The sequence below is a fragment of the Corvus brachyrhynchos genome, unplaced genomic scaffold (assembly GCF_000691975.1).
Source record: "Corvus brachyrhynchos isolate BGI_N302 unplaced genomic scaffold, ASM69197v1 scaffold99, whole genome shotgun sequence".
NCBI classification, from domain to species: domain Eukaryota; kingdom Metazoa; phylum Chordata; class Aves; order Passeriformes; family Corvidae; genus Corvus; species Corvus brachyrhynchos.
Window position 1 is genome coordinate 3,401,987 of NW_008239778.1, and position 25,309 is coordinate 3,427,295.

The 25,309-nt window shown below is 45.1% G+C and overlaps 1 protein-coding gene across 7 annotated transcripts in view; it reads left to right on the plus strand.

Annotated features, from left to right (window-relative positions):
- CLIP2 (CAP-Gly domain containing linker protein 2) overlaps window positions 1–25,309 on the plus strand; it is a 101,706-nt gene that overhangs the window by 59,540 nt on the left and 16,857 nt on the right. For 6 of the 7 annotated variants that reach the window (XM_017742998.1, XM_017742999.1, XM_017743001.1 and 3 more), the window contains 7 exons: window positions 7,602–7,726; window positions 12,157–12,370; window positions 13,318–13,515; window positions 15,271–15,374; window positions 16,887–16,947; window positions 21,307–21,411; window positions 22,943–23,887. In XM_017742998.1, the coding sequence (XP_017598487.1) occupies window positions 7,602–7,726; window positions 12,157–12,370; window positions 13,318–13,515; window positions 15,271–15,374; window positions 16,887–16,947; window positions 21,307–21,411; window positions 22,943–23,887 (1,752 nt within the window). The remainder of the gene's footprint in view (window positions 1–7,601; window positions 7,727–12,156; window positions 12,371–13,317; window positions 13,516–15,270; window positions 15,375–16,886; window positions 16,948–21,306; window positions 21,412–22,942; window positions 23,888–25,309) is intronic. The other variant, XM_017743003.1, reaches the window with a different exon arrangement.

A 25,309-nucleotide genomic window follows, 5' to 3' on the forward strand; every position in this document is an offset into this window, starting at 1 on the left:
GGGATCCACCAAAGGCTTTTCAGATGAGGGAGGATATGTGCTTTCAGTGGCTGCTTGTGATGGAGCACAAGGTTGCAGGGGACCTTTCCAGGTCGGCCAGATGGACACCTGGTTCTCTGCAGACTGGCCATTTCCTGATAGTGCCTTTCTTTAACTTCGTTAAAATCTGTTATAGCTTGAAGACATTTTTGCTTTTCAGTTACTTTGTTCCAAGACCCTTTCTGACTCTCCAGCAGTTGCAGAAAGTGACTTTCAGCTTTCCATTAGGAGCTTTCCATTAGAAGAGTTAGATAATATTTGCCTTTGGCACTCAGACTTTTTCCCAGGATGTAAAAATTACATTAAAGAGATGAAAAATCCACCCTAATATTGTAGAACTCATCTCTTGAAGTCTAGCAAATAAATGTGGGACAATTATTAACCTTTGCTTTAGTGACAGTGGAGCTTCCTGAAGTGGGATAATTGCTGGAGTTCTGCTGATAATTGCTTTCTGACTTCCTGCAGGGAAAGAAGGGATGGAAAGAAACAGAGCAGTGGAGCATTTTCTGCCTGGGAGGAATTTCTGCTTGGTTTTTTGCCTAAGAAAATGTATTTTGCATTCTTTGTGGAGAGGCTTTCTTAGCAGCTGAATTCATTCCCCCTTCGATGCCATTGCTTTCTGAAGAAGTGGGGGAATGAGGTGGTTTTATTATATGTCAGCCTAAATAAAAAATAACTTAAACTAAAAAAATTCCTCTTAGAATAGGTGTTCTGCCCTTCAGCCATGCTTGTGTCTCCTAACTGGGATTGTGCACTTCAGCATTGAAGTGGAGTAATAAATAAGACTGGTTAAGGGCCAGGTTATATCCCAGTGGCTGGTTCAGTTGCTGAGGGGTATTGCCCCAGATACCTTTTGGATGGATTCCAGGTTTGTGGTTCTGCTGGAACTTGCAAGTCTTCAAAGCCAGTGCAAATGCTGAAACAGCAGCACTTGCAGGGAGAGTCGATGAAGCAGCGCCTCAGCTGATGTGGGGCAGGACTGTGTGGAGCCTGCCTGGGCTGCTGAAAATGGATCCTGGGCTTCCCCCTCAGTGTATGGTTTTAATCATCTTGTCTGTCTGCTGCAAACTGCTTTTGCCTGCAGTGTGTTGCAGCCCCTGGCTCCTGGCAAATGATGGAATGCGCTCATGAATAAACGAATCAAGTTCTTTCCTCAGCATCCCCCCAGCATGTCTCTGCCACAGCCCTGCTTGGCCAGCCTGGAGCTGCAGAAAGCATTGAACCACCTGAGTGAGAAATAATTTCCTGAGAAGCTCCCTGGGCAGGAGGATTGGAACCTAAGCCCTTTTCCTTGGGCAGAGACAACTCACTGCTCTGCTGCCACCAAGTTCCTGAGCTATTTCAGTGCCTGAGACTGAAGCCTCACTGCTGGAAAGGCATGCAAGGTGTTACAAAGGAAGGATTCCTGCTCTTTATTTTCCTGATTAACTACTGGAGCTCTCCCAGTTTGTGGGGTCCTAGAGGTGCAGCAATGTTCCTGTGTGGCCTTTTTCAGACAAACAATCACCAGGCATATTCCCTTATTGCTAACCAGGCAGAAGAGAAGGAAGGATTCCATTCTGTAGTTCTATCAAGGCAGGATTCTTAGTATTCCACTGCCTGCTTAGAGCTCCATCCATAAGACCAGCAATTGCCATGTCATGACTAGAGAGTGTTGCAGAATGGCAAAGTGTGGGAATGATGGATCTCTGTCCCTATGGAAGTTTGTGACAGGCAGTGGGAAGTGCAGTGTTCCAGCTGTTTGCAGGATTCAAGAGACAAGAGAACACCTAGGACTCCTAGCTGGAGCTCTTTCACTACTATAAATTGTTGCTGGAAAGGGGCTTTTTACAGGAGTGTGTAGTGTCAGGATAAGGGTGAACTGCTTCAAACTGGCAGAGTAGGGTTAGATTCTATATTAGGAAAATATTCTTTGCCTGTGAGGGTGGTGAGGGGCTGGCACAGGTTGTCCAGAGAAGTTGTGGCTGCCCCATCCCTGGAAGGGTTCAGGGCAAGGTTGGATGGGGCTTGGAGCAACCTGGGATAGTGGAAGGTGTCCCTGCCTGTGGCAGGGGATGGAACAAGATGAACTTTAAGATCCCTTCTAACCTAAACCATCCTGTTTCTATGATTACCTGGGACTGCAGTGAAACAAAGAGGGAAATAAATAGCCTAAAGCAGCCTAACATTAGTACATTAACCCTTAGAGGCTCTTCGTGCACACCCTCCTAACCATTCATTTGGACTGAGACACTGCCTGGCCCTTGTCTGCTGGGTGCAATATCTGTCATTAAATAGGAGTTGTAAGTGGCCTGTGGTGGAGCAAACTGTGTTACTAACGTGGGTGGACTTGGTATCGGAGACAGCCCCAAGAGAGGATGCTGTAATTCCAGGCTTTCCTCTTACACCACCTCCCTAGGATATTATTTTCTCACTGGTGCCTGACAGATAAATGCACAGAAATGTCTTGCATCAGCAGCGCTGTCAGACTCATCACTGTGCAATGCTGACTTGTGCTGTGGGGATGGGTAGGCACAAAGATAAAGTGGTTGGATGAAAAGAAACTATAAAAAATTCCTATAGCTTCACATATGGAGGGCTGGCCTGTAATTCCTGGCTGTCTGTTTCTCCCCTCACCCTAAAAGCCAGTTCTGGCATTCTCAGATGACATGGTATTTTTCCGATCAGATAAAGCTGCTGATGGCCAGATGCCACAAGTTGTATTTACAGATAAACCAGACCACAAGCCAGATATCCACCTTTCACTAGCTGCTGAACACTAGCCCTGGCTAGTGGGACACTAGCCCTAGCTGGGACACAGCTCTGGTATGTGATGGCCACATCTCCCATAGGTACACACATTTACCCCCTGGCATTTACAGGTCATTATTTCAGGTGATCTGTAGTAGCTGGACCCACAGCCTGTGCCTTTGCCAAAAGCACCCTCTGTAAATCAAGTATTATTGTACAGTGGTTTTCAATGCTTGGAAGAGCTAAACTGTGTGTGATGGAAAAACACAGCTCCTGCCTCTCTCAGCTTGGGTGGAAATAGGATCCTTTACTGTGTGGATGAGTATGGGGAGGGGGAAATAAACCCAGCCAGTTATCCCCAAGGGAAAGGATGGTTGCTCCAGCTTACAGGCTGGATAGAGCCTGCAGGTACAGCTCAAACCAGGACAAGCCACACTTGTCCAGTTAAGGTGATTTCCAAGTTCTTGTTGGCATCATCCAGTAACAGAGTGGAATAAGCTGATGTGCTGCACACAAAAAGTAGTTGAAGGTCCTCAGAGTGTAAAGAAAGTGTTCTGTGTGTGCTCTTTTTCCCCCACCCCCTTCCTCCTTCTTCTCACAGGCGAGCAGCAGGAGAGTGCCATGGCTCTGCTGGGACCCAGCATAGGACATGGGAGCTCTGCAGAGGAGGCTTGTCTGTGTGCTGGGCACTTTATGTTCCCACCTCCACCCTCTGGTCAGCAGCCCTGTCTTGTGGAAACGCTTTGAAAATCAATTAAATGGGTAAATTAGAATGTCAAACAGAAAGTACAGTGTTACCTCTAGGTTTCTGCATGGGAGTATGCTCAAGCAGGTGCCTCAGCCATTGCTGACCCCTGAACGTGCGTGACATGGTCAGGGACAGTCCCTGTTGGCCTGAAAGGCACAGAGAATTCTATTTTTCTCTTCTTCCTGAGCAGTATTGGAGTGTATCACAAGCAGAGCAATGCCCACAGGCCCTAGAGTGAGGGCAGCTCCCAAGAGGTTCTTGCTTAAAGCAAGAAACTGCGGTGGGATGAGCAGGGCCATGAGGAGCAAAGAGCAAACACAGGCTGGAGGGGGTGTTAATTTGGTAAATAGTTTAAATGATATATTAGCTCTGATGAAGACAGTGTCTGGAACGATTAGCATGATTGTCTTTTCAGCCCTGGGATACTGGTCTGGATCCCATTTTGTCATTTTGATGGGAAAAGCATAGTGACATGTGATGTCAGTGATACTACAATTAGCAGAGAAGGTGTGTAGATGTCCTTCCATGACTGCATGTTGCTGCTCTGATTCACCAGTAGATACAGACCTGCTAAATATCCTTGGCTTCATTTTGTTGTGAAGGTGAAGCCCAAGACTGTCCCTTGAAACTACTGGAGATCTTTCCTTTCTGGGGAAAGGACCAGTTAGGAAGATAGCCTTTGATTAAAGGCATGAAAAAGGGGGAAGAGACCTTCAGTCTGGAGCTGCATGTTCCAGGAGCTGCATGTTCCGGGAGCTGCAAGGTGTGTGGCTCGGAGGCTGCTCAGCTCCAGCTGAAGAGGAAGGGCTACCATGAGCTTGTTTAAACTTAACCATAAGTGTTTTTACCTGAAGTGGAGAAACTTGGAGTGTTGAGATTGGTCAAAATAATCTCCAAAACAAAAAACATCTAGTATCGCTGTGTCAATATTGTTTCCATTTTTTGGAATTTCCAGAAAGAGCTCTTTTTAGCTGCTTGATGCTTGGTGGTTGTTGTTGTTGTTTCTCTCAAAACAACTGTAAAAGCAATAACACTTTATATTTGGTAAAATCCTATTCTCTTGGGCATGAATAATCTCAGCAATAGTTTTGGTAAGGTAACTATTAAAGGCTTCTCAGAAAAGCTCAGGGAGTTTGGTTCATTTTTGAGTGAAATGGCTCTAAAAGCCATGACATGTCTGAACTGAGGTTGATGGCAGCCTTGCTAATTCTGTGCTGTCTCAGGCTTTAGCAGAGAGGGGTTGCCCTCTCCACTTTGTCCTTGCTTCACTCCGGACACTGGGCATGATGAAGATGTGGCTGTGCCTGACCAATGGGCCAGGCTGAGAGATGCAGACAAATTCCCCATAAATTCATGACTTGCAGTGGCACTGATGCCAATGTCAGTCTGGGATGTTCTGGGTTGAGATCCTCTGGTCTGCATGCCATAGGAGCCATCCATGCTTAGCTGCTGTTCATACCTGGATTATAGATAGTGGTATCCAAGCCAGGCATGGGCAGAAGGGATGGCTGTGAGCCCCCATGAGTTATACCATGCCATTACTAACTTCCTTGGCTGCCTTGTATCCTCTCCCAAGGTGATACCTCTGACTTATTGAAGGGTCTGATAGAATCAAACATTCTGTTCTGATGAGACCATTTCATACACAGGCACAACCTGCTGATTGGCTTCTTCAAAGCATTTTTTATTTTAGCAGCATTAGCTGAATAAATCTGCATGTCTGAGTTGGGTGAATTTTATGGACTCTCCATCCATCAGAGTTTTTGCATGCCTGCCAAAAGATGGGAAGCTCAACAAGAGGCTCAAGCACTGGCATGTAAGTGTGATAGCCTGATCTTGGCTTCTAATTGCACTGCCAGTTGGGCTGTGGGGAGCCCAGGCTCTTGGAGAGCAGATGTGTCTGTCCTGGCTTGGGGGAGAACGTGATGCTGTATGGCAGGGCGTGTTTTACAGAGAGGATGGCAGAATAATTAACGTTCAGAAGTGAAAATAGAATACACTGCTCTGGCAGGCGGGAATCGTGTGGCCATTCAGGGAAGTGTTGGATCTGATCTGTGCTTAGGGTCTTCTCTGACATGGGGCTTTTGGGTGGGAGCATGACCTGCATTCTTACTGCACAGTTTTAGTGTTGGCATAAATAAGGTGTGTATCAGGACAGTAGGGGTAGTTTATTACTCTCTTGGTTGGAAACAGCTTTCTCAAATAAAAATACTGATGGGGACATAACTGAGTGGTCCTTTGTGTGGATGGAGGAGTGGGACCCTGCAGTAGATGCCACTGCCATACTGATGGAGGGGGGTCATTGGTTTTTTTTTAAGATTTACATGAGTCTCTGTCAGGGTCATATGGATTGGTAAAGGAAATATCTGACTCAACATCTGGAATTAAAACTCCATAAAAATAAAATTGAGGGGGCACACCAGAATGGGAAGTTCCTATGAATGACATTAAGATTAATTACACTTATATGGAGTTCAACCTGCAGCTAAAGAAATGTATTAGAATGGCATTAAATCATTGCATTAAGAGGCTAAATTTGTATAAACTCAAATCAATCAAAGTAGGCATTGGCATTTAACTGTGAGTGATAGGTAAAGAATTCACTGCAACTGTTCAAATCTGTAACTTGCTAAGTACCTAATACTGAAATCGAATTGTCTTTTTACTCCTGGGCACAATGTAGGACCAGAAACCTTTCTTATGATCCTTTTCCTGCTGGCAAATATTTTACTCTATTCTGTAACAAAGAGAACAACATCCCCAAAGATTTTCTTCCATGAGCAGCAGCGCTTTGAATCCCTAGTGAGAGAAATTCCAGAGGACTAACCCAAGCTGTATCCTGCAGCCTCCCAGGACTTGAGGTAGGACCCAGGCTTTAGAGCTGTGCCATTTAGTCCATAAAGGTGCAGTTATTTTTAGTCTGGGAAAACTCTTTTTTCCTTTGCATAAGCAATTTTTTAGGGATTTAGAATTGGTAAATCTAACATGCCTACCCTGGAATACACAAACCCAGAGAGTTCAGCTCTCACTGTTTTCTGTAGGAAAGTAATACTCTGTTGATACCTTTTAATGTTGAATTTAATATTAAGAAAATTAATAACTGCAAGTAATTCAGGATGAAGCTGCAAATTTAATTTTAAACTTACTTTTAAGCTCTCTTCCTTGAATTTAGGTGTTAGCAGAGATAGGCTATAAAAGACTTAGATCATATACTGATTTACTTGTAGTATGAGCCTTTAGAACCACCCTCCTTCTTTTCTGTCTCCCTTTTCTCAGCCTAAGTGTCTAAGTGGGAGTGTTTAGTGCAGAGGCAGCTGCTGCTCAGTGCCACATGCTCTCGGAGCAATGATCAAAATACAGCTCCAAAGGTTCCTGACTTTTGCCCTCCTTCAGCGTCCTCAGTAAGCTGAAAACTTTAAGAACTTTAAGTGTAAATTCAGGAGAAAAAGGTGTGATTTATTCTTATTTCTCCATGGTGGGGGAAGAAACCTGTGCTGGAGGATGCCTGGCAGTGAGCTGAGCCCCACTTGCATGTAGTTTGCCAGCACTGGGAATTGCTGTAGGAAGTGTAGATAGAAGTGGAGGGTTTTTCTGTACAAAACACCTCTATTTTGAACAATTTTTACATCTTTAGCAAACCCTGCCTGGGAGCAAGCTGAGGAGCAATGAATGCTTTCCTGGCTCAGCTGTCCCCTTGCTGTCCAGAACTGCTGGCTGAATGAAAACCTGTCAGTGCAGGTCATGGTTCTTCAGGCAAGGCAGGTACAAGCTGTGCCTGCAGGGCTTAAACTCCTTTGTGGCCTCACAAGTAACTTGGTGCAATTAGTTGACACCTTGAAATATGTTTTCATTATATTTACTCTGACATCTTCCAGGCAGGCAGTCCCAAAAGTGCGAGTTCATCAATTCACTTTTAATTATTGGAAAGACAACTTCAGTGCTGGGAGAACTTGGTGTGAGAACTATCTGCTGACAGAAAATACAGGTGTCTTGTCCCCCTCTCTAAATACTTGTCCCAGATTTAGTCCCCTTGTGTCAGTGCTAGTGCTGCCATCTCTAATCCTCAACATCTTATCTCTGACAGGTTGGTGGGACAAAGACGGGAGTCGTGCGCTACGTGGGAGAGACGGATTTTGCCAAAGGAGAGTGGTGTGGTGTGGAGCTGGATGAACCCCTGGGAAAGAATGATGGGGCGGTTGCTGGTACAAGGTACTGTGTGCTCTGAACCCCAGCCTGGGTCCTACACACCTCCTGGGGTGGCTGGGGGGCAAATGCCATCAGACCTGGGAGGAGCGTTAGGGCTGTGTTTGGTTGGACATTGTGGGTTGGGAGGAAGAGTCTAATTTTGAATCTTTTAGGCTTTCGGATAACCTTGCAGGGAGATCAATACAAACCTCATCACTGGGGCATTTTAAAGCAGGATCAGATAACTTCTGTGAAGGAGGAACCTGAATGGCTTCAGGAAACAGGAGAAAGCAGGGAGAGAAGATAACTTACAGTGGGATTTAATTTTTGCCAGAAATTAATTCTGTTGACTGTATTAGCTCTGCTTTCTACCACACATTCCTGTCATAAACATTCTTCTTGTGCTATAAGTCACCTTGTCAGAACTACAGAAGATAAAGATTTTACCTTCTTTTCTCCTCAGCTTAATGTTTTATTCTGTTCTTTCTGGGAACAAATTTCCAGAGATCTGAAAGAACAGTTGGTGGTTGTTTTCTGTCCTTGTACTAATTCTGTAGTGCGACAGGTGTCTGCTGATTGATCTTACCACTTCTGACTCCATAGGCACCTTCACTCTTTTCCAAAAAAGACCTTGTTACAGGTGCCTATAAAACTAGGCAGGGACATCTCCCAGGCTTGCCGGGAAGCTCTTTCTGTTCATGTGGAATTTAGTTAAGGGAATGACCCAGGCCTTGGATCTTGAGCGTGGGGGTGTTCAAATCTGAATTATACAGCAGCTCTTTGACCCTGTTTCAAATACAGGTGCAACTGATTCCTTGTCCTACACAAGTTCCTTAAGTGGGAAATACTGTTGGTTTCCTGGAGCTTCTGAAGGCAGTCTGGCTTTAGGGGTGAGATTTATCTTTCACAGAATTAACTAGGTTGGAAAAGACCTTTGAGATCATCAACTCCAACCTATAACTTTGACACTGAGGACCTGAGAGTTCCTGCCTTGTTAGATCTCAGGTTCTGTAATAAAGGTTTTTTATGTTGGGTCAGCCTTGTTTTGTCCAGCAGCCATGTGCTTTCATTTAAATTACAAGAAAAGCTGCCTTGTTCAGTATCAGGGCAAGAAAGCAGTAAATGATTGGCAGCAGATGGCTGAGTTTCAGCCTGTTCTCAAAATAAAAGAATCAGGATGGTAGAGAATAAATAATGGAGTGATTGCAAGTCCCTGCTTTCTTTATCAGACAATTCAAACTATCTGGAAGATTAATCTTCAGGGTGCTCAGAAATGATTTATTGTCTCTGTGCATGTGGAAGGTGTGAAAGGCAGATGTGAGTGTAGTGTTCTGTCTGCCTCTCATCCTTGTACCTCTGTTGCTGTGTTTGAAAATCCAACTTTTGGAAGTCATCTGTCTTCCGAAACTGCTGCATCTTGGCTGAGGCTGCTCTGGTGCGTGCCCTGTCTGCAAAGGCTTCTCCTTTGTTTCACACTGTTTAGAGCAAGGCTGCAGCATTGTCCATGTCTGTCCTTTTGTGCCTTCATCCAGCCTTTTGATTTTCTTGTAGCATGTGCCCATTTCAACAGCAGTGGTTTGGAGAAGCTAACAGCATAAAACCAACTCCCTTGGTGCATGTAGGCAACCCTCAGTCAGTCTTCCCTGTTTGCTGTGGCAGCGTGGAATTCTTGAGGCTGCCCTGATCTCGTCCTGCAAGATCTGGAGTCTGTGCTTTGGTGATGGGTTGCCATCTAGTGAGCATCCCTGGCCTGGTCAACAAGCCCAGCACTGCCTGCTGCAGCTACAAAAGGAGAGCAGAGCCAAAACTGGAGCTCAAGATACTGGAGGCTGGTAGAAGCAGCAGAGGCAGCAGGGAGCAAAAGACATTGTCACCACCTTTGCTGTCATAGGCAACTCCAGTTGAGTAGGTGGTGAATTGGCTGAAATTTGTGGTGGGTCACTGATTTTCCTGCAGGTTCAGGTGTGGATGTACATCAAGAGAAGGCTGAAGGGCTGGGCTTTCCCAGCAGCTGTGGCTCTTCAGTGGAGGCTGCCTGCAGGCTGTGGATCAGTAGCAGTGGCCCAGGGGACAGGGTATCATTGTGGGGAGCACCTCTGTACATCAGATGGTGCTGATTTGCACTGAGGTTTGCTGCATCTGCTTTCCTGTCTGCACAGGAGACTTCAGAGGTGCTGGTGTGGTTTGGTTTGGTGTCAATTCCCCAATGCCAAGCAAGTTCTGTGTACTCATCTATAGTAATTTAAATGTTACCTGCTTATTTTACTGTTCTCCCTTCTCTGTCTCTGGTCCAGTGGGAGTCCTTGCTCACTAAACTGCCCAGACCTTTTACTTCTGCATAGTTTGTGACATGTCAGCCTTGGACACTGAAGATTTTTCCATCTCTTTCAACATTTCCTGTGCCGTTTCCCACCTGCAGTTGCATTGCCATCACACCGCCACTTTTCTTCCCCATTTCCATTCTGTAATGTGAGTATGGAGCTCCTCCACACTCAGTGAGAGCAGCTCTTGGTTTTCAAGTAGATTTTTTTTACTGCCAAGTTTTTTGGAATGAATTTCTGCTTCTGAACTATAAAAGCTAATTGCAACCACTTTCAATCTGGACTGAAAGAAAATGGGCAGACATAGTGATGCAAGTTTGGGCTTGCTAAGAGCTGTCAGAGGCTTTTAAGGGAATTAACCTTTGGGATTGTTGTGCAGCCAGGAGTACCAGTCTGTGCTTACACCAGGCAGAGCTGTGGAAGGGGCTGTTGGCCTGCCTGTGCCTGCTGGAATTTGGGAAAACTATGCTGAGCAGGGCTTTGGCAGGTTTGTAAGAGGTCAGCCTGTGGTATGGCTGGTTTTTCAAACCCAAGGGCCTCTGTTGGCAGGAAGCCAAGGAGGCTGAGAGATTTGGGGTTGTGGAGGGGTTGTTTAAAGTTTGTTATAGAAAAAAAATGGGTTTGAGCAGATGTTTGAAAATGAGTTTTATTCTCATCTGGCTGGAGATCAGGCTGTTCCCTGGCCTCCCAAGCACACAGGGGTCTGCCTGTGACACAGCTGTATGGCTGCCAGCACTTAAAAATAAAAGGGAGTTGGGGAAACAGCTGCTCACATCTGGAGAGAGAGAGAGAACTTGGGCTAGTAGAACTGTATTTGTGTAATTTAGTCATTAGAACCTGGTTTTTAATATTAAAATAGGACAGATTGTTTTATAACCCAGTATTTAGTCCTATTCTTGCTGGGAAGCCTGTGAGAAAGCTCTTATAGGAGCTTTTTATGTTGGCTGCTCCCCTGAAACAAGGGAATACAGTGCTGGAGGTGATCTGGTTTTTCTTGCTGCAGGGCAGCTGGCCAGCAGCAAAGGAACCTTGGTTTATGCTGGTCAGCCAAGGCCCTGTGCAGGAGTTTCCAGGGTTTGACACTGAGTTTTGGCTCATTTTTATTCTGGAAGAGGGCTCTGGAGAGACACAGTCATTGGGCTCACTGCAGTTGTGGAAGAGAGCTTGCGCTGTAATTATCTGATCCTCCCTTTTCCTCCATGCTTGCATCTTTCCAAGTTTGTTTGCATAGGAAACAGTTTCTCTGCCACCCCAAGGAGGTGGCACATGCTGGAGTTTGCTGTAATGGTATTTTTAGCTTCAAAGGTTTGAGCTGCCATTTTCTCCTGTTTTAGTAGGAAAGATTTTTACCCTGTGGAACATTTCTACAGAACTGTGTGATTCAGATCTTTTTATCTGACACGGCATCACAGGGTGGGTCAGGTTGGAAGGGACCACAGCTGGTCATCTAGTCCAACCTTCCTGCTCAAGGAAGGGTCATCCCAGAGCACATGGCATAAGTATTGTGTCCAGAAGGTTCTGGAAAATTCCCAGTGAAGGGCACTCCACACCTTCTCTGGGCAGTATTTTCAGGGCTTGGTCACTGTACAGGGAAGAAGTAATTCCTCATGTTCAGGTTGAACTTCCTGCCCATGGCCTCTTGTCTCATTGCTGAGCCCCACGGAGTAGAGCCTTGTCCATCTTCTGACATCTCCCTGCAGACACACTTTACTGCATCACTATCTTCAAAGCAGGGTAAAGAGCACACACAAGTTTTGAGAAGGTTGGTTTGTTGTAAAGGTTGCTTGGTAAAGAAGGAGTGCTTGTGCTCTGGCTGTGTTTATGTTGTGGGATATGTGCTCTCCAGGCTACCAGATGTGTCTTTCCTGGCATCTTATCAAAGTGCACAGCAACTAGTGCTTGGCAATTACCTCAGGTCTCCCTGCTAGAGCACCACAAATGCAAACATGGAGATTGCCAGTACTACAAGTAGGAAGTGAGAATAATCCAACTACTTGTACACAGGAAACAATGTCACAGCAAATTACCCAGAGATGAGCTGTGGGCCGGGGTTTTGTACTGCTTGGCAGTGCCATTCTTCAAGGCTTGGGTGAGATGGATGCTCTGCCACTTCTCACATCTCCTGTATTCCAGGTATTTTCAGTGCCCACCCAAGTTTGGCCTCTTTGCTCCCATCCACAAGGTGATCCGGATCGGATTCCCATCAACCAGCCCTGCCAAGGCAAAGAAGAGCAAGCGGATGGCCATGGGAGTGTCAGCCCTGACCCACAGCCCCAGCAGCTCCTCCATCAGCTCTGTCAGCTCGGTGGCCTCATCAGTCGGGGGCAGGCCCAGCCGCAGTGGGCTGGTAAGTGGCTCCTGCATGGTCTCTGCAGCTTCAATCCACTGCTGTGACTCAACTCCACAAAGCGGGAGGGTGGGGTTTTCTTCCAGTGCAGCTGCTCCTTCACCATTGATGAGGTGAGGGGAATGGAGTGTGGGACAGTGTTGCCCACCTCACAAATAGCCTCCCTTCATGGACGCGGGGGCTGTACTGGACACCAAGCAACTGTGACCATTGAAGAGCCTGAAGTGTGAATTTCAGTGGGATGAATCTCAGTTCTGCTGTCAAGAGCAGGTTTATAAGGGATCCCTGCAGAAAAAGGACACTGTTTCCAGTCTCACATGGTCATGCTGCTGCACTGACCAGCTGTGCAAAGCTCCTACTGTGACTGTCTTATTGTGGAGGATGACAATGTCGTGGGTCATATGCCTGGGGTTTTGGCAGTTGCTCAAGCAGGCAGAAAGCAGAGCAGGCAGTGATATTATTAAAAGCTCTGGCTGTGCTGTGGTGTTGCTGCAGAAGACCTGCAGCCCTCTTGGCTGGGGAAGAGGGTGTGCAGTGTCATTCCTGGGAGTGGATCGAACAACCCCGTACTGCTCTCCGCTTGAAATCAGTCTGCCCAGCTGAGCTCATCTTTTGGGATTTCATCAGTGCAGGTTATCAATGAATTATATTTATGAAGGTAGATGATACAATACATGATAATTTTTCCTGACCCAGTTCCCACCCCATGTTCTGTCCTTTGGGAAATGGTGCTTTCATTGCAGTGTAGAAGAGCAATTGAGCTTGTGAGCATTGTCCAGATGTTTCTCAGACTTAACCTCCCCTGTAGGGCCTAGAGCTGGAACTGCAGCTCTGTTCAGCTGAATAAATGTTTAGGTGAGCAGCATTCCAGATTTAACAGGGGACTTCAACTATTCTAGACTGGAAAGGACACAGCTTTACCCCATCTCTTTTAACTCTTTTCCCAGCTGACAGAGACCTCTTCTCGATATGCCCGGAAAATCTCTGGCACCACAGCTCTCCAGGAGGCACTGAAGGAGAAGCAGCAGCACATTGAACAGCTGCTGGCAGAGCGTGACCTGGAGCGGGCAGAGGTTGCCAAAGCCACCAGCCACATCTGTGAGGTGGAGAAGGAGATTGCCATCATGAAGGCCCAACACGAGCAGGTAGGAAGTGATAAGGCTTTTTATCACTAGCTGTCAAGTATCTGAATATTTGATATCCCCTGAAAGTGTCAGATCATAAAGTTACCCCGTGTGTGAAACTTGGGTTCTGAATTTCTGCCTTTTATGTGGTGAGTTAAGCTGAGGTGTTACAGTGGGGATTCTGTAACACAAGGTATCAAACAAGGAGTCCCGTGGAAAAGAAATCTATATGGACGGATTCTTGATAGATGTTTCAGAGATGTTTATTTCTCCAGCTGCATGGCTGAGGATCTGCTGAGGCACTGAGGCAATCACGGGACCAGAGGGTCCTTGCCCTGCGCAGGGGAACACAAAACAACCCATGGGGAACGAGGCTGACCAGGGGCAGGCAAACCCCCGTGCCTCCCCCCAGGGCCCCTCTCCCAGGACCACATGGTGGGGAGGGAGGGACCCCGACACTGAGGCTCTTTCTCCACTCTCCCAATGTCACATGTGCTGTCTCTGCCCCGAGCCAGGAGCAGGAAAATAGCTGTGCCAGATAAGAGGCAATGGATAGTTTGTGTCTGGTGGATCAATACATTTCAATGCTGAAATGCAAGTGGAAGGCAAATTTGTTCCCCCCAGCCACTGAATCTAGCTGTGGCTGTGACTGCATTGCAGTGATTTTGTGGTGCTGAGAACACCAGCTCAGTTCATATGCCACTGCTTTCCCACCAGAGAGGATGTTTTTATCGCGTTAATGAAGTCAGGAAATCTGGAAGGAAAACAGGCTGATCATATTAGGTTGGTGTGTGTTTGTTTGTTTTTTGCACAAGCATTTGTACAGATGATATTTTATGTATTCAAATGCTTAAAGAGAGATGTGTTTGTGCTATTTGTCAGTATGTGGTTCTTCAATGTCTTCTTATCTTTAATACAGCTGCACAGAGTGTGCCTCCAAGTTAACAAGGTGGAAAATGGCCGTGAGTTCTAACTTCCAAGGCCTTTTAAGGTCCAAATTACCCAATTATTGAATGTAAAGTAATTTGGTTTTACTTATAATCCAATAACTAACTATTCATGATCTGCACTGTGGGTTTTTTGACCCAATACCAGAACACCCAGATTTGTGAAGAAGAAGGAGAAAAGAAGAAGAAGAAATCCACACCTCCATATTGTTACACATATATATATTATTATATCCCAGAAACCTAAATTCTCTAAACCCGGGGTTCCAACATGCTCTTGTTCTAAATTCCTTGCTCATGCTTATAAACCCGAGTGAGCTACCTGGGAACAGGGATGGCACTGTACATTTATGTGGTAGGTCACACCTGCCTGTCAGAAATGCAGGAGAAGTTGGGAAATCAACTGCAAGCTGACTTTCTTCTTGTGTATCGTGTTTTCCAGTAATTATCAGTAACAAATGAATTAACAGAAGTCTGAAATGTCTCTCTTGCTTCATGTCTGGGGCTGAATTGCACTGATAACCTCTGACCAGATTTTCAGAACTTTTCAGGCTTCAAGTTCTTAACTCTAATCAGAGCTGGGTTCTTCAAAAGGTTCAGGTCAGAGAGGCACTGAAGCATGGATCTCTTAGAGCTGCTGGAGACTGAGCAGTTTTTGTTGTCTCCCTCCCTACATCCTGTGCTCTTTGGAAAATGTGCTCTTACCACAGCATCCTCTGAAACAGATCATCAAAACTTTCTGTTCCCTAGTTCTGACCCTTTCTTAAACAGCTTTGTACTACTTCAGAAATGGCTAGCTTTTGTATCTCAGGCTTATTTTTTGTTCCAGTATGTCACAGAGGCAGAAGGAAACCTCCAGCGAGCACGAGCCTTGGTGGATGGGATGCAGAAGGAGAAGATTGAGCTGTTGAACCAGCTGGAAGAGGAGAAGAGGTACAGCAGGAGTGGATGGGTGTGAGGGAGGTGAAGTCATGTGTGGCAGTGATAAAGCCTTCAGGTGGCTTTGGCTTAAGGATACAGTGTGAAATAAGATTTGGATCATAAACAGGCATGTGCACGTTGGGCCATCACAGACCCTCCTGTACAACCTGGATTTGCTAAAGACCCCTTCTTCCCCTCCATTTGTGATGGGCTGATCTTGAGGATGTTTTTTGTGAGGAAGGGAAGCCAAACTGGAGTACAACCTCACTGTAGTGTGATTCACCATCTCCCCATATCGCAGAGGCCCCCATCCATGCATATATCATGGTGCATGCTTTTCCTCTCTAGGTAAGAGTGAAGATCTGCATGTCATTCTTGGAGTCCAGTTGCTCCATGTATATAATTAAGCTCTTCAGTGGGAATAGGAAAACATTTCTATGTATTAAATAACTGAAAACAGTGTTGATTTCAATTGACTGATGCCCCTCTGAGGATGAAATGTTTTTCATGCGTAAGTCTCCCCCTACTCCTGGTAGGCAGCTGACTTTCCCAGCTCCAGGAGGCCCTTTAACCCAAGACAGCTGAGTTTTCCCCTAAATATCAACAGATACCTCCCTCCTCTAAATAGAGGAGGTTTAGACAAGGAAACTTGTTTATGGAGTTCGTTATGTACACTCACAGCTATTTTTATCTCTAACAGAATCAGAGTCCTTACATCTGCCTACCAACTAAACATCCTCAGCCTTTTTTTTTTTATCAGTAAAGAGGAAAAGAGGGCTGAGTCTAACAGAAAATTGGATTATTGTCTACTGTTACTGGCTTCTCTCTTCCAAAAGAGAAGAGTTTCCTCGGCATGTCTGTGTTAATGTGTGTGAATTTATGTGCATTTATGCATGACTGGCCTGTACAATCTGTGGGGAAGGCACTTCTGCCAGGGTAGCTCACAGTCTCCACGTTGTGGAAACACTAAACACTGCCCACTCTCTGCCAAGGAGGCAGAGGATCCAATTCCCTTGGAATATTTTGTATGGACCCTGTGCATTTGGCACAGGAATTGCCCGGTGCTCAGCTGCAGGATAATAAGGTTTAAACAAACCAGTGAAACCTGGTTGTGGTTCGCTTGTTTTCAGGATCCTGGTGTCAGAGAGGATGTACCTTGCAAAAAGGCCATGTTTGTGTGTGGAAAGCTGCTTATAACTGTCCTGCTCAGTGGGTCTTGCTGCTCAGTTTCTGCTGAGCTGTTTGTATCCAAAGGTGGTCTGTATTCTTCTCCTCTCAGAATTTGATTTTGCAGGCCATGACATGATTTTTTAATATTGGGTGGGTGGTTTTAGAACACAAAAAGCTTACCAGTAGTTTTTGGGCAGCTTTTTCATTTGTTGGTAATGATCTCTCCATTGATGGTGTTGCAGTAATCCATAAAACTTGATTAATAGTGAAAAGGTTTATGCACAATGGCTGCTTAGACAGAGGGTGCTGAGATGAGTGTTCCTGATTGTTCTTTGTGTCCCTTTCCTTCCCCAGGAAAGTGGAGGACTTGCAGTTCCGTGTGGAGGAAGAATCCATTACAAAAGGGGATCTGGAGGTAATTCCTTATGATCTTGCCAAAATGTGGGGTCCAAAGTTACATGTGGGGCCTCACTTGAGTAACTTCTGCCATCTTTTGCTCCCCTCTAACAATACTTTATTGATGGCTTTGGACCTGCTGCAAACACCATGGTGTAAACTGTGAGGATTGTTCTTTGGTGTGGTGCCCAATGACTATTCACACTTGGAGCTGCCTGGAGTTAATCTGTCACTCTGAATTGCCAAGCCATATTAAAATCTGTATCTGAGTGTGTTGGAACATATGTTTTTCCACTCTATAAATGAATTGATGGTTCAATTCCTGTCCCTGCAGTGTCCTGCTCTTAGCAGCGAATGGGCACACGCAGTCTCCTGGTTGGATGCTATTTGATTCCAGCCAAAATGCTGTGTATCCTGAGGTATCCTCATGTGGAATTCACTGCCCATGAGTGTGGGTTTGACGCAAGGATTGACACCCTGTCACTGGGAAGGGCTGTTCCTCAGAGTGATGCTGTTGCAGTGAACATTGTGCAAACTGGAAGTGATGTTGGGAGCTTGCCCTTGAGTGGGAGGCTTTTTCAGGGTGAAAAAAGGAAAAGAAAATCTTTCTGTGAAAGCAAGGCTCTGTTCTCCACATGTAAATCAAGGGAGGTTTCCTTCTCTTCAGCCGGAGTGCCAGGTTAGGAACAGCCAGAAATCTCAAGGGCCCTGCTTCTGTGCTTCACTGTCACTCATAGCAATAAAAGCCCAGGAAAATGGGAAAACTAGGAAATGGATACGTTGCTGTGGCTGTGATCCTGTTGGCATAAACCTCTCCTCTTCATCCAGAAGCTGAAGGAGATGTTTGACAGGGTGTAAATTAGCAGTGCACTGATAGCAGACCTTTGCTGAAGCACAGCAAGTGCAGTTTCTGCCTATTGTGTGGGTGCAAAATTAGATTTCTGTTCATCCCTGAGCTGACAGCTTTCCCCCAGTGCCTTAGAGAAGGGTGGTTGATCCGTCCATCATTCCCTTTGAGAGTAGTGAATTGTACTTTTGTAAGCTCCAAGTTTTTAAGCCTGGCTGTGTAATGATGACAGTGGGACCAGGGTTGGCCAGATAGTATATTTGGATTTTTATTTTTTTTTTTTAAAGCCACCATGCTTAGCAAGATCATAAGATGCTGTGGATAAGGGCTCCCATTCTCAGTTTGGGACTTGCAGTCTTAGATTTAATTTTCCTTTGGGCTGGGAAGGAATTGTTTTGCAATGGGGATGTGGCTAAGCTTTCAGCAGACCGTTATGGTCCTGTCCTCGCTTCCATGCTTGTCTGTACAAAAGAACAAATAATTTAGGAGAGCTTGATTTCCTCTGATCCAGGGAACTGGCATGCTCTCCATGAGTCCAGCATCAGTACCAGCACAGGCATTGGCAGAGGGCTTGGCTGTGGCCAGTTTTTACATCCTGTCTGCCTAATTTGCATGCTCAGACTAAACAATTGACCCACTGGAATTAATTCTCACCTTCCTGCTTTTTTGTGGAGATAGTTAAGCTTTCCAGAAGCAAGTCATTAACTTAGAGAAAAAAAAAACCTCTGAAACCTTTTATTGAAAATCAGGAGGAGAAGTGCTCCTTCATGTTGCAGTGTGTTTCCTGGGAAATGGTTGTTCTTGATATTCGTTGTGTAAAATCACAATGAAGTCATCCAGTGGCTGCAAGCACAGCCCTTGGCATCCCTCTCTAGAGCTGAACTAGCCAAAAGCAAAATCCAGTGACAGTTGTCTGCTTTCCTCTGGTCTTGTCAGTCCTCTTACACCAGCAGATCTTCCAAGTATTCAGAGGGGAGTTTTTACTGTGACTTAACAGCCAGTAACAGAAATTATGACAATGGTAAGAACGGGTTCTCTGCTGTGTGGTCCATGGCTCTGGGGTTTCTGCTGAAGGCTTGGCTAAATGCCCTGATGTTTGTCCCAATAGCATGTATGTTCTGAACAAATCTAGGGCTCTTGGGTGTAGAGTATGACAGGCAGCATCCTTGGAAGCAATTTGACCAAAGAAATCCATGTGTTGGTGGCCTGAAGATACAGATCAAGGTTTTGGACCTCTGATAGAGGGACTGTGGATTTAGCCTTGCTAATAATGTAGTTATTAATTCAACCCACTTTTGATCCTGGTTGGCAGCTGATGCTGTAGTGCTTTGGAAGATGAAAAACAAATGGAGGAAAAGCTTTCAAGAGCTTTGAAAGATGAAAACCAAATTTAGGAAAAGCTTTCAGGAAAGGCCTTTTGTGGTGGAAGACCATGGTTTACGGGAAATACCAACTTCAAGGAACTCTCTCATGCTCATCTCCTGGATCCTGCAGCATGCCTTGAATGTCAGTGGGAAGTCAGTTTATAATTAATGAACAGTAATTTAAGACAAATAGCTAGAAGTAAATCTGAAATTCCTATCTGAGCTTCCTTAAAGTGCAGGAAAACTTTGGATTTGAGACTCTGACTCATATTGGCTAGTACTAGCAAACCAATTTACATAAAATAATACAGGATTTGATGTGAATCTAAGATTTAAGGACTGTAAAACAGTTAATCTAATTTTTTCCATGGTTTTTGGTTTCTTTGTTGTTGTTTTTTTTCCCTCTATTTTCATATATTTTTCCAGAGTAGGAAAATAGCAGGATTAATAGATACTGACCAAGAATATCAGGTGGGACTGAGAGCTTGACTGGGCACTTGTGTTAACCTCAGGAGTCTGGAGAGCATCTCTTTGAGAAGTCCAGAGATGAGTTTTGTAATAGGTCAGCATCTTCAGGTAGAAAATATCTGATGTGCTGCCACCAGTTAATTAATTGGTATCAAAGGAATATTTATTCCTGTAAGTAAAATCAAGCCTGGAGCTCCATCTTGAGATGTGGATCTTTGGACTTTATAGGGAGCAGAATTAGTTTTATTTAATTAATTAAATGCTTTTTTTTTTTTTTTTTTTTTTAAGGATGCAATCAGCCAACTTTTGCACTTAAGTTATATAATTTGGGATTTTGATAATATTTGAGCTCTTGAATCCACGTGTTTTTGCCCCCCTCCTTCAGGGGTCCAACAAGGCACATAAAATACAGAGCCATCTGAATATAACTGGCAGTTATGTCACCATCTATGAATACATGTACAGTGATATTTTGCAAGCATAAAATGTGGATTTTTTTTAACTTCAGTTTCTATCATTTGTACACAACTAGCCAAGCCTTGCTTTATTGTAGGGAAGGGCAGAAAATCCTGAAAACTGGCTCAAATAGAAAGAGGGGGGGAAGCAAATAATTATATGGGAAATGAAGGGCAAAAAATGGTTCTGAGCAGGTTTGTTTGCTTTTTGCTAGATTAAGTTTTTTATTTGGTAGATTAATTAAGTTTAATTCAAAGGAAGATGTGGGGTTTGTAAGCTAAAAAAATGTGAAGGCCAGAGTGTGCATGTACTTTCCTCTCTTCTTTTATTTATAGCGAATTTTACATGATACTACAGTGGTGACTGTGGAGTGCTGAGCTTTGCCACCAAGTGCAGCTTTGTGGTACTTCAGCTTTAAAAGTGAAGGGCACTAAAGGAATGCCCAGAGCCAGTGCTCCTGGATTTGGGTAGATCATGTGAACTTCTTGTGCTTAGTTGAGTTATTTGTCAGAAAAAACCCCTTGAAAACAAACCACCAACCAACCAACCAAAAGTCCCAAAACCAACCAACCAAAAAAGTTCTGTGTTCTTGTGCCAAAATTAGTAGACTCTTACTGTACAAAAATCAATTTGAAATTCATGTCAGGCCTATTCAAACCCAAAGCACTGATTTATAGAACAGTTTGGTATCTCAGTTCCCTGACTGCTTCACTGCCGTGTATTTTTGGTTTTACAACATGTCATGTACAGTCTGACCTACTTTTTCTTCCCCACTTAGTGTAGGATTCACACTGTCTCCAGAGCAAAAAGAGGATGGAAACTTCCAACTCTTTTCACTCTGCCTTGTGATTCTTCTTTAGGAAAGATGTGGAGAATCATTGCAATGTCTTTGCATTCTCTTTGTGTACAAGGGCCTTGTACTGGTGGGAGCTTTGCTTTTTAGGAAGTGTCTTCAGCTGATGCAGGAAAACACTGATGCAGGTTTCTAATGCAGAAGGATATTTTCCCATCACAGACTCAATTTTCTTCTGAAGAACCACTACGAGTACCATGTAAAATCCCATAGGGACCATTTTCTGTTTGGTTGGATTTTTCCTCCTTGTTTGGATCTTTATTCTCTTCCTGTTGTGAACTGCCTTTCCTTGTCTTGTACGCTGGAGATGATGTTGCAGCCTTCTCTTTTCCTCTTTCTCTCTTTTCCTCCCTTTCCCTCCTTGTTCTTTTTTCCCCTCTGTGTGACCAGACTCAGACGCAGTTGGAGCATGCCCGAATACGGGAGCTCGAGCAGAGCCTGCTGTTTGAGAAGGCACAGGCTGAAAAACTCCTCAGAGAATTAGAGGACACCAGGGTAATGGACCCCCACTTGCCCTGCCTGCAGACAGTGCTTGCCCTGCCTTGGTGCTCATGATGCCTTGCTTTGGGTTTCTTTCTTTTGGTTTTTGTGGGGTTGATTGATTTTGGCTTGAACTTAAGCTTCCCTGATTTTTTTTTTTTTTTTAATTTTTATTTGCTCTCTTTCCCAGAAATAGTGGTACAATGTGATTTCTAGCTTTGCTTCTCGTGTGGGGAACTTGTTTCTCAGATTGAGTTTGCTTCTCTGCCCCATGCCACCATCTGACACATGAGCTCGTCACAATTCATTTTTCAATTAGCATATCCCAGCAATATCCACACCCTGCAGAATTCATTCTGCTTGAGGCCCCCCCCCCCAGGCTGTAAGAGGAAATAACATTGCAATCAACATTTCAGTCTCCCCTGCCAGTTGTGGGAGCTGCCATCTGAAGTGGAAGGTCCTGGTGAATGCAGGTGGGCCCACTCTGATTCTTGGCTCTGCCTGCAGCAGGACAGGTTGCCCGGAGGAATCCTAAAGGCAGGCCAGATGTGGAAAGGGCTTTTTCATGCTGGTGTGGTGTGGGAAGCAGCAAATTTGTTGCAGTGAGCAGCAATGGGTTTGAGAGCTGTAGAAAACACAAATGTGAGGGTCTCTAAAAAGTGTGGATGATTTGAAGCCCCCTGTGCCCATCTAAAATAATGACCACCAGCCTCCTGGGCTGATGGCTGCTGGGGAAATGGCGATTGAAATGGAGTGGAATTGATCTCTTGGGGTTTGGCTCAGTTTCCTTCTTTCTGTTGCCTTTTTCTAATATTTCATCCTCTTCTCCATCCATAGCTTCAGCACCCTGAACTCCCTGTGACTTGCAGGGAGTTCAGCCCTGCCAGGTTACATTCAGATTACAAAACATGGATCCATAGCCCTTAAGCTCAATGTGCACCATGGCCAGATTTATTGTCTTGCATCCTCTAGCCTCCTTTGTTATTTTGACTTTGCTAATAAACTCTAACAAGTACTCACGTGTAAAAATCCCTTTTCCTTTTTACACCAGGGTAAACAAATTCCATTACAGAAGAGAGGTCTGCAGGCTGAGGATTGCTGAGCAATAAAGGAAACATGATATGCTTAATGCTGGTTTTGATGCTTGTGAAATTCCTGCATGTGCAGTCACATCTCCTCTGTGCATCATCTGGCAAGATGCCTGATCTGGAAACATAATGCCCTTCCAGGACATTATTTTTCATAAACCACTGTTGCTCCCTAGTGAATTTCAAGGGTTATTTCCAAGATGTTTTTCTGTGGAAAGCAAGAGATTTGTATTAGGAAAAATAAATTGCAATTGGCACAGACATAACCGTGAGTTGTCGGTGCTGCTTACCCTGGTGCAAAACTGTGCTCAGGTTGGAAGGTACCGGGTGTTCTTTACCTCGTTATTTGAACTTTGACTAACGTACTTTGGATTTACTTCCACTGGAGCACGCTTACTAACGGGGAAGGATGCAGCGAGGAGAGGTGCGCTGACTTTGTGTTCTCTGTTGTGTTGCAGTTAACCACAGTGGCCGAGAAGTCCAGAATCCTGCAGCTGGAGGAGGAGCTGAGCCTCAGGCGCAGCGAGGTGGATGAGCTCCGGCAGTGCCTCCGGAGCTCCCACCAGGCAGAGACCCCTGAGCATAACCTGGGCTTGCAGTCGGAGGCTCTTCGGCTGCGGGATCAGCTGCTGTCTGCCAACAAGGAGCATCAGAAGGAAAGCAGCCAGCTGAAGGAGAAGTACGAAAAGACACTAAAGAAGTACCAGCAGGAGATGGAGAAGCTGAAATCTGTCAATGAGAAGTACTCACAGGAGATTGTTGACCTAAAGCATAAGGTTCAGCAAGCCACTAACGAGAACATGGGGCTCATGGACAACTGGAAGTCCAAGTTGGACACGTTAGCTTCTGACCACCAGAAGTCTCTGGAGGACCTGAAAGCCACACTCAACTCAGGCCCTGACACCCAGCACAAGGAGATCGTGGAGCTGAAGGCAGTGGTGGAGAGTATAAAGTTGGAGCACCAGCTTGAGTTGGAGAACCTGAAAGCAAAGCACGACATTGAGACAGCTGTCCATATAAAGGAGAAAGAGAGTCTCAAACTGAAGCTGCAGGAGGCTTTGGATGAAGTGGAAAAAAGCAACAGCAACTGGAAAATGCAAATGGAAACCAAAAGCAGTCAGCACCTTCTTGAACTCCAAGATGTGAAGGACAAGTGTCGAGATGCTGAGCTGAGGGTGCATGAACTGGAGAAACTTCATGGTGAATACACAGATCAGACACAAGCAATAGCTTTCTTGAAAGAGCAGATATCTTTGGCTGAAAAGAAGATGTTGGACTATGAAACGTTACAGAAAACAGAAGCCCACAGCAAACAGGAGATCCAAAGACTGCAGGAAAAAGTGCTTGTCTTAGAGAACAAGCTGCAGTCCATGGAGGCCCTGCATCCTTCTCAGCATGCAAATGTATGACTTTGGGGTCATTTGGCTTGTTTATTATCACTGTTGGTAACCCCTCAGCCGCTGCCTTGTGCAGTTTTCTGAGGCCTCAAATATCTGGATGTCTTTTCCTTCCACTGACAGGGCTCTTTCTGCACTGCATCTCCATGCTGAAGGTGTCTTTCTACTCTAGAAAGCCAGTACAGTGGGACAACTAGGAAAAAAGAGCAAGTGGGGCCACATCTGAGCTTGGAGGCTGCTGTGGCAGCAAAGTAGGGCTGTCGTGGTTTGCCAGGGTGGGCTCTCAATCTGAGCAAGCAGTGTTCTGAGCTGGAAAAACCATCATTCCTACAATACAGTTGTGTTTCTCCAAGGAGCTGCAGCAGTCTTGGTGTGCTATTGGCCAAGACTCTTTAGGGGTGGTAGGAGGATAGGGTGGAAAAAGATTTAACCTTGCTCAGTGCTTGGAGCAGGGTTTGAGAGGTGCAGTGAGTGGCTGAACTGTGGGATGGGGTGGGAGTGTGCCAGCAGCAGGACAGGGGCTTCACAGCACATATGGGAGACAGGGAAATGCTGATGTTGAGGATTATAGGGGAAAAGCTGCCAGCAAGGGTCAGAATGGCACCAGGCTGGGGAAATAAAATGCCTGATTAAATATGAGACCAGGGAAGGCTGAAATAATAGCAGTAATATGAATTTATTGTGGCCTTTGTGTCTCCTTAAGTCATCCTTTTTTTTTTTTTTTTTGGACTATTTGCCACAGGATGGATCATCCCACTTTTGTGCATGGCACAGGGAATTGTGGCTGGTTCTGCACTGTAGTGAGAGGGGAGATTGCTACTCATGGCTCTGGGCTGAGCCCGTATTTGTGTTTGGATTTTGCATGAGAAATGAGGAAAAATCCAATTTACATCCTGTGGGGATGCAGAAAATTAAAATAAGCTGTAAAAAGCGTACATTTTAAGAATACTCTGTTGAAATTTCACTGGTGATGTAGTTTCTGTTCCAGACAGAGGTGCCAATGAATTCAATGCTTGCGTTTAATTTCCCAACGTGAACAGCCCCACTGAAACCAGTTGTACCTCCAGGCAGCAAAGTCAAGCCCATGAATTCCATGTTGTCTAAGTCAGAAGTTCACACCTTGGAAACAGGCACACTGAGGACAATAGAGGCAAAGGCCAAGGAGGAATCTCCAGCATTAATAGTGTGTGAAGGGTTGCTCTAGCATGTTTCATCTAGTAAGGACAGTTGGGAACAATAAGTACAGCCAGGACCCTGGGAAAAGGGGGTTGTTACTACAACATGTAACACATTATTGTCAATATTCAAACAGGAATGAATGGAAAAGAAGAAACTGGAGGCTTGTTCCAGAGCCCTTTAGATAAATAGAAGGGCTCTGGGAGATATTAATACTGGTTTAGAACCGGGGAAGTCTTGAAGTAATTATTT